Source organism: Nicotiana tabacum, chromosome 17 (genome assembly GCF_000715075.1).
Source record: "Nicotiana tabacum cultivar K326 chromosome 17, ASM71507v2, whole genome shotgun sequence".
Taxonomy (NCBI): Eukaryota; Viridiplantae; Streptophyta; class Magnoliopsida; order Solanales; family Solanaceae; genus Nicotiana; species Nicotiana tabacum.
Window position 1 is genome coordinate 51,133,556 of NC_134096.1, and position 13,215 is coordinate 51,146,770.

The following is a 13,215-nucleotide window of genomic DNA, read 5'->3' on the forward strand; positions in this document are numbered from 1 at the left end:
ACTTCAGACTTATTGACCTTAAGTGCATCTGAAGTGCAATTTTTCACTTCAGACTTATTGGCCTTAAGTGAATGAAACCATTAGTTGCACTTCAGACCTATTTGGCCTTAAGTGCATTTGAAGTGCAATTTTTTCACTTCAGACTATTTATCGTAAAGTGGGTACGCTTGCAAACTTTTTTGTAAAGTGGGTATAGGTTCAATTGTGACCCCAAAATCGGGTATAGATGCAAAAGCCCCCTCGGATTAGCTTTGGTTAGGCTAAAAATTTGATGGGCAAAGATTACTTTTAACCCACGGCCGTAACTATTTATATTCGGTAGCCACAAAAGTCCATAAAATTTGTATATTTTTTGTATATAATAAATAGAAATATACAAATATACAAAAAAAAAAATACATTTTCCGGCTATTATTTTCAGAGCGGCTACACAGTGTCATTTTCCCAAAATTGAACTGTATCCAGCCCCTTGAGTATATGTGTTTGCTTGTGTCTGGTAACAAAATATGTTGAATTATTTAGATATGAGCATGTATGTATATGTACAGTCGATATTTTTGAGAAATGAACAAATATGAGAATGTGCAAAAAAAATTTGCAAAAGTGTAGGTTTGGGTGAAATTGAGCAATTTCGGTGAATACACAAATTTTGACCTTTTCCCTATACCAATGCCATGTTAGGTTCAGCAAACTCTCTTTTTGGCTTTTTAACTTTCCTCGTTTGGTAATCTTTTTTCTTCAAAGTTTTCTTCAGTTTCTTTTTCATCACTTTCCTTCTTCTCATTCGTCTCAACTTGTGCTGCCTCTACTTTGTTAAACATGGTATCTTCTTTTTCTTTAATCTTTACGTGAAGAAAATTAATTAAACCATTAAGTGAAATCTCAATCTCATCTTCCTTCAATAGTTGCTCCGCCACTTCGGCCGGTGTCACCATCGCAGTTTCTATCAGTTCCTCAATTTGTTTGAACAATATGTGCTCTTTAGTTCCCAGGTAATTAGCAGCAAGAAGCCTGAAGCCACAGGGGGTGCAATATGACATATGAATGTGCATGTCCATTCTACCAGGCCTTAACAATGCTGGGTCGAGTTTTTCTCTGTGATTTGTTGTGAAAATTATGATTCTTTCATCACCACAGCTCGACCATAATCCATCAATAAAATTCAACAAACCAGATAATGTCACCTGCAATGATCAAGAAAATATTAAGTGAATCGGAACACTTTTAAAGTAAGACAAGAAAATACAAGCTAAAATCAAAGAGACCTACCTTGCTTTCTTGCCGATTAGCACCGTTTGAAGGAGAATCATTTGCTCGATTAGCCAAATTATTTTGCAAATCAATGGTACAGTCAATGTCCTCCACCACCAAGATGGACTTGTTAGCCGTGGCCACAAGCAACCGCCTTAAATCAGAGTTCCTCATCAGCTCAGTCAACTCCAGATCATATATATCAAAGTTCAAATAATTAGCCATGGCGGCGATCAAACTGGATTTTCCAGTCCCTGGAGGGCCATACAGCAAGTACCCTCTTTTCCACGCCTTCCCCACTTTCCTATAATAATCTTTTCTCTTTACAAATCTGTCTAAATCCTTCAAAATTTTGTCTTTCAGTTCTGAGTCCATTGCTAGAGTCTCAAAGGTTGCCGGATGATCAAGATTCATCGACTGCGAGTCATACATATTTTCATGATCCACAGTGTGAATCTTGATTGCCCTGCTCTTAAGTTTCTGCAGCTTTGCTTCTCTCATAATATAAGGCAAGTAAGAATTAAGAACAAGGTCCTTGTTTTTCTTGTGAAACGTGAGCTCAAAGGTTCTCACCTCAGATCTTTGAGTGGAATTCAGGTCTCTGGGATTATAAAAGTCTCTAGACTCTACTCGTCTGCATAGCCAAACCCACTTGAATTTCTGCCCACTATAAACATCTGTCACCTCCTCATCGCGTTCCATGGTTATGTTGATATGTTTCTCCTTCTCAGGCTTGCTGATTTTGACTCTACGGGTGTTGGGTGACAGTTTGTTTCCCAAGTACATTTCAGCTGCTTCATAGATGTCATTGTTGACCAAGCCATCAAATTCATCTATTACCATTGTTAGCTGATTTGAGAACCTGCTGAAGATGTTTTTGAGGCCAAAGAAGAAATATTCATGCAATTCTGAGGGAAGGAATTCATTGACTACTGTTCGAACCACCATAGCTGTTGCAGCAACAGAGCCTACTGTGGATAAAACGGTCTTGGCCAGTACCATTTTCGATTCTGCAGTAGAAGACATGTTCCTTAAGAGGGACTCGTCGCTTTGTGGTGGGTATTCAAGATTTTGCTATTGGCAGTTGTTTAGATAGCCAAGGGTATCAGAAAAATAGAACACCAATTTCTGACTTCTCTGAAAGGGACGGGATGCGAGCCGGTTTGATTGGATACTAGAATGCAAGCAATGGCTAAAGGGAAAGTGCTAAATTTATAGTAAAGAAAAACAACGTGTGGAAAGACTTTTGGAACCAGAAATTTGTTTAAGAAAATGCAGAGGAGTCAAGAGTCGGTTTAGACTTTAGACTGCGTAGATGTTGAAGATTCTACTTATCCAGCCACTCACATCAGCACGTCTAGCTTCCTTGCAACTTGTTTAATGGGGAAAGTTTCCATTCCAACTCAAATCAACGATTATAGACATAACTTCCGCGGAAAAAGTCATCGTAAAAAACATGACAGTTGCCTTGGGTAGAAGTAGTCCTCCATCTGTCATATTTCATACACGGTATGGAATTTAAGATGCTAAACTTGACTTAAATATTATATTACCGATAATGAGAAACTGACTGCCTTCTATCAAATCCAGGCACCATCAGGTACCAGATTATATCTGGTCGCAAAGGTGGAGTTGACTACTGCATGCAGAACAAGATGTGTTGCAACATCTAGGAGAATTTCTATCCACCATGAAAACAAACTGAGACTTAAGTATAAATTATTATTGAAATAGGGATAATAATTAGTATCCCTTGTGGAAGATGCTTATCTTCAACTTCAGAGGTCTATTACAGCATATAAAGCAATATGCCCATGCACGTTAGAGGCGAATGGAGACCTTCTAGACAACAATATCCAATCGCTCAATGGAAACGAACATCATGAGAACTTCATGCAGTCCATGCTGCAGAGGGATTCGTATCCAGCCAATGAAAAGGTTGATGATGAGTAGATCGTGGATAGTTTGTTAAATCTAAAGATTTTCAGGACAGACAACTGCAACTGCAGTGCCATCGTGTGCCAAGTTGCTGCATAAATACAGAGAAGCCCAGGACAGGCTTAGGGTAACTCTCTATGTGTACTTCCCTGTATCCGAAGATTAAGAAGTTGGAAAGAAACAAAAATAATTTGCACTCAAATGTAATTCTATGAATGTCTAAAAAACAGATGAAGAATGCTTCGCCAGCTTATTAAAACTCAACATCTTAGACAAAAAAAGAAATATTGCATGTGATTTGCGTCATAAATCTCAGGCTCAAGCTACAAAATTCTTTGAACATTCAAGAGCTTAGAGGACCAAGACTAATATATAAGAAAGAGGTGAAGATCATACATATAGGTCTCGACTTTATAAAGCACCTAAACCCATTGCATCTCACTCCATCGAAATGGATTTATACTGCTGGATGGTAGCAGTTATAGCTTGCTCAACTGGTAGTCTCTCCATGCTTGAAGCGCCATAAAATCCATGAACTCCTTTGGTTCTCTTCAGTACATATGCTGCTTCCTTAGGGCCAGATATAGGGCCTGTAAGTAACGGAAAGATTCTTCAGTAGCAACTAAATAAATCAGGAGAAGAAAAGAGCGTGCCATTGTAATAAAGACTCAAGAACTGATGATACAAAAACTTGTCAAACATAAAATCTACTTCCAACGATGTTAATCCTACCCAGAACCCCAGATAATTGTAAAATTTGACAACTACTAGTATTTGTTTGACAGCTTAGAATTCTGTACCAAATTAGACCTCCCGGATTGCCTGGAGAAATAACACCATTATTTCTTTTGAACAGCATTAAGATGTCAAGTAAAATGCTGGAATTACAAAACGATAGTAATAGTCCTAGTCTAGTAACTAGCAAATACTTTATGTTAGAAAAGAAATGCTAAGGATATTCTACTATAATATATACCAAGCCTTTGAAGAATGATAAGGGAAAAAAAGACAAAAAGAAAAGAGAGCAGCCTTATCCATTGACTGGATTAGGGTTGGACTTCATCCGCAGTGAAAATTAAATCATAAGTATCTATTGTCATCCATCAAAAGGCAATATTTCCTTTGGCTTATAAGGAAGACAACACAAATATGAGAAACAACAACAACAACGACCCAGTAAAATCCCACTAGTGGAGTTTGGGGAGGGTAGTGTGTACGCAGACCTTACCCCTACCCCGAGGGGTAGAGAGGCTGTTTCCAAAAGACCTTCGGCTCAAGAAGGCAAAAGGAGACAATATCAGTATCACCAACAGATACCATAAGAAAAAATAACATCATGAAAACAAGAAAATAGATGCAAAGCAAAAGCGCTAGCCAGTAAATATGCCCGGCACTATGAAAACGAAAGAGTAGTAAGACACAACATTGCCACTAGCTGTCTTAGACAAAAACCCTACTAGACTAGCCTCACAAAGGTACAAACTAAGGAACACAAATATGACAATCATACAATTTTCTGGAAGTTACAAGAAAGCAGATAAAAACACACACCCCTCCTCGTTCCACAAAAAAATTGAATGTAAATTTTAGGACTTAGAGAAACACAAATGTAAAGAAGTACCAAAATTTAACCTCAAGTATACCTCCAACAACAAAAAATGTCTACTAGCACAAACATCATCGAAGATAGACAGAAATATGTGCATAGTAAATATTTTAGGACTGAATTTTTAGGGAAATACACCATAAAAATGCAGCTTCAAATCCAAAAAGTTTCAACCAGCATTTGTTTTCCTGGTTATGATTCATGACAGAGGAAAAACCGCAGGGAATCAATGCTAAAGCTATGTGGACTACAACATCCACATGGATCATTTAATAAAGACAGTAGATTACCAATCCTCACCACTTGACAAAATGTTTCTTTCATTAGATTCTCCAGGTTCATATAAACATGTATAATTTGTAGTTAGTGCACTAATTAATTGGTGCAATATAAATTAGGCAACTACCTTAGGATTGGTACCTGTAACCATGGGGATAAGGACATTGTACATAACGATATTGTATGATAATCCTCACAAGTGCTATGAGAAGCTGCTCCCACATATGCTTAAGTTTTCAGTTATCTATCTAACCTATTCTTTACACGCCAAGGAATTAAGACAAAATGACTTCAAAATAAATGAAGCCAGTGAATCCATCTGATACACCATCACAGTAATACTTGATTGTCAAATTATTTTAGCTGAACCTGAAATTTAGCAGGGATTTTGCTACATGACATGACACAGAATTGATCCAGCCATTTCGTTTTGTTTTTTGCCTTTGAATTTTTTTCTTACTTTAGGGTTCCTGGATTTACCTCCATGGCAGAGCACAATAGCATCAGGATTTTTCCTATGAGTAGCATCTGCAATAGCTTGGACACAGGTTACACTTTCCTCCAATGAGACAGCTGTTTTTGCACCAATTGAACCAGATGTTGTGAGCCCCATATGGGCCACTATGATGTCAGCACCAGCTTCTGCCATAGCAATGGCTTCATCTGGGCAGAAAGCATATGGGGTAGTCAAAAGGCCCATCCTGTGAGCTGTTGCAATCATCTCAACCTCCAAGCTGATTAAATGTAAGGTATCATGATATTGTTACAATATGAAGGAAGGGCATAAGCTAAGTCTGACTAAAACATATCTTCCGAGACATACCCATAACCCATTCCAGTCTCTTCCAAATTTTGTCTAAAGTTACCGTCAAATAGACCAACAGTTGGAAAGTTTTGCACCCCACAGAACCCAACAGATTCCAACTGCTTCAGGAAGTTATCCATCCTGCGGAAAGGATCGGTAGCACAAACTCCAGCCAGAACTGGCACTTCCTTAACCACCTGAAGATTTCAACATTGATAAAAACTAAGCAACCATTCTGGAAGGTATATATCTGAGGAAGGAGAAAGAAACCTCAATCATGGTTATTATTTGCAAGAAAAATAATAAGAAAAGATATATATATACATGATGAACAATTATGTTATCTGTTGTAATCCACCTTTAAAATTATAAAGAATGATAAAAAAAATTCAGTTCCATGCCTGGACTGGTGAGGTTTTTTTTGTCCTATGAGAAATGCAGCAAGTAAAGGTCACAATTATTAGATACCCAGCCAGAAAAGTGGTTCTGTAGGGTTAGTCATTCTTCTACAGAACAAAGGTAAACCTCTGATATTCCACTAGGATGGATAAGATCAGGAATGTTGATATTCGGGAGAAGGTGCGCGTGGCTCCCATTGATGAAAAGATGCGGGAAGCGAGGCTCAGATGGTTCGGGCATGTACAGAGGAGGAGCCCAGATGCCCCGGTAAGGAGGTGTGAGCGGCTGGTTGTGGAGGGCACGAGAAGAGGTAGAGGGCGGCCGAAGGTCTGCGTACACACTACCCTCCCCAGACCCCACTAGTGGGATTTCACTAGGTTGTTGTTGTTGTTGTTGTTGTAAGTGGACATCTCAACTACATAGCTTTTGATTTAATTCAGTAAGTGTTAAGGTCCAACTATGTAATTGGATTAAGACTAAGGTCGGACTGAAACTGACAATACAGAAACTGTTGAAAGCCCAAATTGAATTGAAGTTAGAACCAATTCTATCTACATTCTTTTTCATCGCTAACCAACCACCAGAATGATGTGTCCAAGCTTACTGCAAATTTGGCAGGGATTTCCTGAGAGCATCTTTTGAGGAAACACTGACAAGAAACATAGATATGACATGGATCAGCTTTAATGTGTCTGATTATGGATGCCAACTGGAAGTTAATTTTTTAGACTGCGTTGAGAGCAGAGCTGTCTTGGTACAGTGATCTTCAGTCTTCACTCAAAGTTTCCTTTTCCATTAAAATCAACTGCTCGTAGTTGGTGCTTTGCTCATGTTGAGTCACGTGAAGGGTTTATCAATTTGTTAAGCCTTTGAATCGAACATGAACTTGCTAGACAGCAGGTTGTATTTAACTTGAACAGTAAATTCGTGTTCAAATCCAACCTGAGCTAATATCAAACAGTAGAAGATTGATGAAGCTGAGCCTAAAAGCCTAAAGGTTTTCAGAAGAACTAAAGAAGTAGACAATAATTAGGACTTACAGGCAATACTTCGTTGGCCATCTCAAGTACAATGGCATTTGCATCAGCAAAAGGCAATAGACCAGCTAAGGATCCCCTTCCTGCCATCCTAAAACGCCCTGAGTTGTACAAGACAATCAAATCGACACCACCAACTTCCTCAAACTTCGCAGAAATACCTGTACCCGCACCAGCCCCAATAATGGGCTTGCCCTTACTTATTTGATCTTTCAATTTCTGCAGTACCACAATTCTTTTCTGCAAGGTTTCTGCTCAAGGAAGATTAGGCTTTCATCAAATCTTCATCCAAATTAAAAGAAGAAAAGAAAAAGATTTGACTCAGAGCTGTGAGATTCATTTCCCCGTTGATGAGCCAGCATATTCCATTTCAAAGACATTCACATAATAGTAGTAGAGAGATGATTATGATGGCCTATGTTGCGCGGACTCTCCAAGATGATGCCACACCCGTGCCGGATCCTCCAAAAAATACATTACTTTTGGAGGATCCGACATGCATCTGGCAACATTTTCGAAGAGTTCGAGCAACATAGATGATGACAACAAAGGAAAAGAATCCATTATATGGAATTTCAAGCTAGCCCATAACCAGTAACCTATGGTAGGTGATAAAGAAAATGGAACTTGGGCCAAACTAAACCCCAAAAGCTAGCTCAAGAGGTGAGGATTGCCCAATCGATATAAAGAGACTATCCATCCCTTCACCAATCGATGTGGGATGCTTCTATACCCCCTCACACGCCCATGACTGGATATCTGGTGCGTGGACGATATACTATTGGGATCCAATATCAGGAAACCAAGAAATGGAATCAGTCTTGCTTTGCTACCAATACCATGATAAGAAAATGGACCTTTGGCCTAACTCAACCACAAAAGCTAGCTCAAGAGGCGAGGATTGCCCAAACCATATAAAGAGACCATCCATCCCTTCACCAACCGATGTGGACTCTTCAAAAGTAAGCAAATAATTTTTGAGATAAAGATCAATCATATTTCAGGCTAACAAAAGTATAAAGCATACTCTGTAGCCATCTTTAACTTTATTGGTTTCTGTGGCAAGCTAAGGTTGACATAAATGCCAAGTTATTCCACTTATCATCTTAAATCTAAAATCGGGTCGAGGATAGGAGTGCATGAGCTTTGGCAAAGACAAGACGAAAAGTCTTTTTCTTAATCCTAGAAAATAATGCGAACAACCCAACACTTCTGTAGGAACTGACAAATAAATTAATAGAAAGAAACCTGGATTCACTTGCAGTAATCATTTAGTGGAAGCTGTTCAGTAATTTTCAAGCAGCTCTATTTGCCATGACACTGATGGAAACTATTAGCCTTGATATTTAGGATGAATCATCACCTGGTTTTGCATTTGGAAAGTCGTTCAGGCGAGACAACGCTTTTCCGTTGTGCGGGGAATATTTCTGAAGAACAGCATTTTCTTTCTGAATGTCTTGGATAGATTCAGACTCGGCTAGCTGATATTCAACATGTCTAGATTTTGAAGAGATTTCCAAGAACGAATCAACTAAAGCATTTGCAAACTCCACCTCATTGATATGGTAAGGAAAGACCTTAACCTATCAATGAACAAATATTTCAATGAAAGAGTTGAGTTTAGCAGTGGAATGTAACATCATAAGAATCCTCTTCCTTATAAATAATTGTGGTACCTGACAGTGTTCACTATTTTTAAGAAGCATCTGTAGCTCGCGCGTAAGACAACTAGTTGCCTCGGGATTATGAAAGGCTTTCCCTGGTGCATCCAATGCAGAGACACCTTTCTCTGGCAAGCAAACACATACACTTGATGATGCCTTGCTCAACTTTTCTGCTATAAATGCAGCAAATTTCTTATTTTCACCTACCGTAGTACGCATTAGGGAAACCTGAAAAATAAGCATTCTGTTAAAGTTTATTCAAACGGCACTCCTCAAATATTTATTTGATAGTTTATCAGATTTAAACCCATATCATTAATTGTGCAGTCCAGACATAATGCAATAAATTTTCAAAAGTATGGCAAATATCTCTTGATGGCAACAAAAGCATGACGTCCTGCGATACTTTTAGAATGTTTAGCTGCCTACTTGTTCTAAGTTGTGCAAGATGATATCAAACAACACTACTTTGTTGCACAACGCATAATTGTCAAACTGTGAATGCTGGGTATTCCAACATTAAATTTTTAGATAATGCTACTGCTCAATATCTTAAGGAATTCTTTTACAGACAAACAATGAGCAAAACGAAAGATGAATCACCTGCTCATTATGTTCATGAATCTTCCTTTGCTGAAAGCCGGGAGGTATGGTAGTTTTAGGACCAAAATTCACCATATCCAAAGCTCCCACACTCAGAACCAAAGGAATCTTCTTCTCTATTATTGCATCAAATCGGGAACTATCACATGCCATAACACCTCCAACTATGTAATCTGCAACCTCAGTTGTTGTAATATCCAATACACCCTAAAATAAGATAAACAACAGATGGATATTAATCATGTTCCAAAAAGAGATGATATAGTACTTTAGTAATTTTTTGCAGAGACATCAATAACATGTTTGACAAGCCATTTCCGAACAAATTGCAAGTCTCTACCTTCTTTGAAATGAATTACCCTGGTTCTACCCGTAGTTTGAAATGATCAATTGCAATGAACTAATGAAGCCGCACTTTTATATTATCCAAGCCAATGCACAAGGCAAATGAGTGATATTTTCCTTCGTGACTGACTGTAATCCTAGTAAAAGTTTAGAGACCAATAAATCCTACTTCTCATACTATTTCCTTATAGTTCCTAATTGCTAATAGCATTATAATATATTCAAATTGCACTCTTACTCAGTTGATTTTGAATAAGATGTATGATCCATTGAATAAATTGTAAACCATTCAAAGAAATACATGACCACACAAGACAATGAATAACCAAAATTGCCTAGCTTCTCACCATTGTTACCATTAGTATCATCATTGCTCTTACTTAAATAGATATATTTTTATTATGATTAAATCAGATGGTATTTATTCATTATAAGATGTTCAATGGTCCAATAGTAGAATAGGGGTTTGAAACAAAATATTATATGATATTAATAGAATTTAGTACTTTTTAAGATTGTTAGGGAAAAAGATTTATTTGTCCGTATAAGTTTCAATTTTAGGATTTAAGAGTTCATTATAAGGGAAAATGGGAAATATCAATACCCTTCCCTACTTATATAGCACTGAAACCATTAGCAGTGATAGAGAAACGGGATTACCTGTATAAAACCTCCTCTAACAAGATCCTCCATGGCCCTGCCCCCGACACCGGTGGCATGGAAAACCAAAGTCTCATATCCTTCTTTGACTAATCTTTCTTTGACAGCATTAACACAAGGAGTTGTAACCCCAAACATAGTTACACCAACTGTAAACTTTTCATTACTGATGCTATACTCTTTTGATCTTTCAAGACTTCCAATCACCATTCCAGCAAATGCTGCACCCGCATTAGATAGAACAACCTTACTAACATTGTTAATCCCACAAATATCTACAACAGAAGGAAACAATACCAAATCTGAAGTTCCAATATAAGATTCAGTTTGACCACTAGCAACCGTCGATATTATAACTTTTGGGATCCCAATGGGAATCGATCGGAAGGCAGATGACAGTAAAGATGTTCCTCCACTACCCCCAAGGCCAATAACTCCAGCAAGAATGTGGTCATTATGAGCTTTCCTTAGGAAACTTTCAAGAGCTTTAGTCATGATTGCAATAGCTTGGCCTCTATCATCTGGAAGCTGGCCCACAGATTCTCCGCCTGGCGCATAGCATGACAGCACATCCTTCCTTGGTACAAAATCAAAATCAGCACAACTATCCGTCTCCTTCGGACTGGTTGAGACATCAACAACTGTCACGCCTACCTATACAGTAAGCATAAGGTTAATTTTGGTCAAGGGAAGTCAATGTGGGACAACAAATATTCCACTAATCAAAATAACCCAATGCATACTTTTTCATATCACAGTTTTTAGGTTACTTTTATGAACTATAAGGGTTTAATTTTATATACTAAAAGTGTAAATTTTGCACGATCAAGTTCTTAAAAGCGAAGTACATGTAACTGTCTATAGTAAGTGTGGATTGGTAACTTAAGAAAGGATAATTATTGTGCTAAAACAGGTTAAACTACACTGACAAATGTAGAAATTATTTTCACACTCATCAGTATATATTTTTTTGATAAGGACACTCATCAGCATATATAACTTGAAGAATTCAGATTATATGCACTACACTATAGATGAATTTCAACGTGTGATAGCAAGTTAGTTACCATTATTAACAGATTATCAATTAATACTTATCAAGAGATTTAGCTACAGTTTACCTAATAAATGACTGATTGTGTAAATATTTTTTTACACCGACACAACTTAAACTCTAACTTGAATCCTTCCCTTAATCACAATGCGGCAACAACTAAAGACCTTAAATATGTCATTTATTACATACGCTTAATCATTTAGTAGCAGATACGAAATGACGAATTCAATTACATGGCAAAAGTTTACTAGCAAACAGTAATGAAAGAACGATCGATGTAACAAACCTTGAAAGAAGAGTTAGAGGAGAAACATTTAAGACTGGATCGAACTGATTCGGCAAGGAAACGGAGCTCGTCGAGTTTAGTATCAGCTGTTCCAATACAGTAAACTTGTAGAGAATTTCTATCTGTAGTTACCATTTTCTTCAACCAATTGCTATATTTTGAGTTAAAAATTGAGATTTTGACGTCAATTTCAGTAATTATCTCTCTGAGTATGGTGAAAGAGCAGATTCGGTAGTTAACTTCAGATGATGAAAGATCATCTGGCAGCAGCTGGGAGTGCCGAGTGTTGTTGTTGAGGGTTAAATTTGGAAATTCAAAGCAAGAAACACAATCTTTTGAATATCAATTTTTGTACCCATATTGTTCTTAAAATAACAATTAAGACCAAACAAATGGGAGTATAACGTTTGGGCAATATTTGAGTTGAATTTGAAGAAGAAGAAGAAGAAAAAACTTTTTTAAGTTGAGATTAAACAAAAATTGTGAAAGTTTTGTGTTTGGACATTTACTTTACGTGGAAAAAAGTTTGTGAAAATAAAAAATCCGTGCATAAATATTGAAGATTCGAAATACTTCACTTCAAATATATTTTCAAACTATTACTTAAGTATTCACTTAAAACCTAAAATTTTATAATCAAATTCCAACTTCGCAAATAATGACTTCGATATTTGCCCCGTGAAATCATGGTCAAGCACCAGATGTTTAAATTGACTCAAGCTTGACTTATAGCCTAAGCGGGAAAAATCAGCTTATTTTGAAAAGTATTTTAAAAAATAGTATTTTTGGAGAGAAACAGTTTGTATTTGGTTAATTACTCTGAAAAGTACTTTTGAGCAATAATTTGTGTTTGACCAAATTTTTCAGAGAATGCTTTTAAGTATCAAATTACGAATAATGATATGATTAGATTTACTTAATAATTAATATTATAAGTAAATAAATAATCTTAAAATTTGTTATTACAGGAAATAATTAAATCTTTTCATTTTATTTAACTAAAATACAAAAATAAAATTCAAAAGTACTTAATTCTTTTAATATAAGTTAAATATATTAAAAGCCATTCAACAAATATAAAAGCATTCGCCCCTAAAGTCGCTATATATTAGAAAATTATTCTAAAAATAATAATAAAATATTTATACATTAATATCCTAAGTATTAGGTTTAACGGTTATTTTAGTATATACTATATTTTGTTAAGGGTATTTTTGGTAAGAAGAAAAGTCAAAACTGCTTCTGTTTCTGTTTTTGGGAAGAAACTATTTTTTTCTCCTTCTCA

The 13,215-nt window shown here is 36.7% G+C and overlaps 2 protein-coding genes across 3 annotated transcripts; both read right to left on the reverse strand.

Annotated features, from left to right (window-relative positions):
* Positions 1 to 494: 494 nt before the first annotated feature.
* Positions 495 to 3,003, reverse strand: LOC107771301 (AAA-ATPase At3g50940). Its single transcript, XM_016590641.2, has 2 exons — positions 1,270 to 3,003; positions 495 to 1,184 (listed from the first exon to the last, which is right to left on the reverse strand). The coding sequence occupies exons 1-2, from the start codon at positions 2,275 to 2,277 to the stop codon at positions 708 to 710; spliced, it is 1,485 nt and encodes a 494-aa protein (XP_016446127.2). The 5' UTR covers positions 2,278 to 3,003; the 3' UTR covers positions 495 to 707.
* A 393-nt stretch (positions 3,004 to 3,396) lies between these two features.
* On the reverse strand, positions 3,397 to 12,213 carry LOC107771300 (toMV resistance protein Tm-1(GCR237)). Of its 2 annotated transcripts, none has more exons than XM_016590640.2 (9): positions 11,931 to 12,213; positions 10,588 to 11,237; positions 9,583 to 9,789; positions 8,992 to 9,207; positions 8,679 to 8,898; positions 7,319 to 7,566; positions 5,898 to 6,076; positions 5,555 to 5,808; positions 3,397 to 3,779 (listed from the first exon to the last, which is right to left on the reverse strand). In XM_016590640.2, exons 2-9 carry the CDS (start codon positions 11,080 to 11,082, stop codon positions 3,628 to 3,630), a joined length of 1,971 nt encoding a protein of 656 aa, XP_016446126.2. In that variant the 5' UTR covers positions 11,083 to 11,237; positions 11,931 to 12,213; the 3' UTR covers positions 3,397 to 3,627. The 2 variants fall into 2 exon arrangements, with proteins under 2 accessions (XP_016446126.2, XP_016446125.2); XM_016590639.2 differs by having other exon boundaries at positions 10,588 to 11,241; positions 11,931 to 12,207.
* Between the last annotated feature and the right edge of the window lie 1,002 nt (positions 12,214 to 13,215).

What these genes read in the sequence shown, in the direction of transcription:
- LOC107771301 (XM_016590641.2), bottom strand. Translation starts at nt 2,277, where the DNA reads ATGTCTTCTACTGCAGAATCGAAAATGGTACTGGCCAAGACCGTTTTA. An exon ending in CTAATCGGCAAGAAAGCAAG is followed by an intron (nt 1,185 to 1,269) that starts GTAGGTCTCTTT and finishes TGATCATTGCAG; the next exon opens with GTGACATTATCTGGTTTGTT.
- LOC107771300 (XM_016590639.2), bottom strand. Translation starts at nt 12,065, where the DNA reads ATGGTAACTACAGATAGAAATTCTCTACAAGTTTACTGTATTGGAACA. An exon ending in CCTCTAACTCTTCTTTCAAG is followed by an intron (nt 11,242 to 11,930) that starts GTTTGTTACATC and finishes CTTACTGTATAG; the next exon opens with GTAGGCGTGACAGTTGTTGA. An exon ending in TTAGAGGAGGTTTTATACAG is followed by an intron (nt 9,790 to 10,587) that starts GTAATCCCGTTT and finishes ATCTTATTTTAG; the next exon opens with GGTGTATTGGATATTACAAC.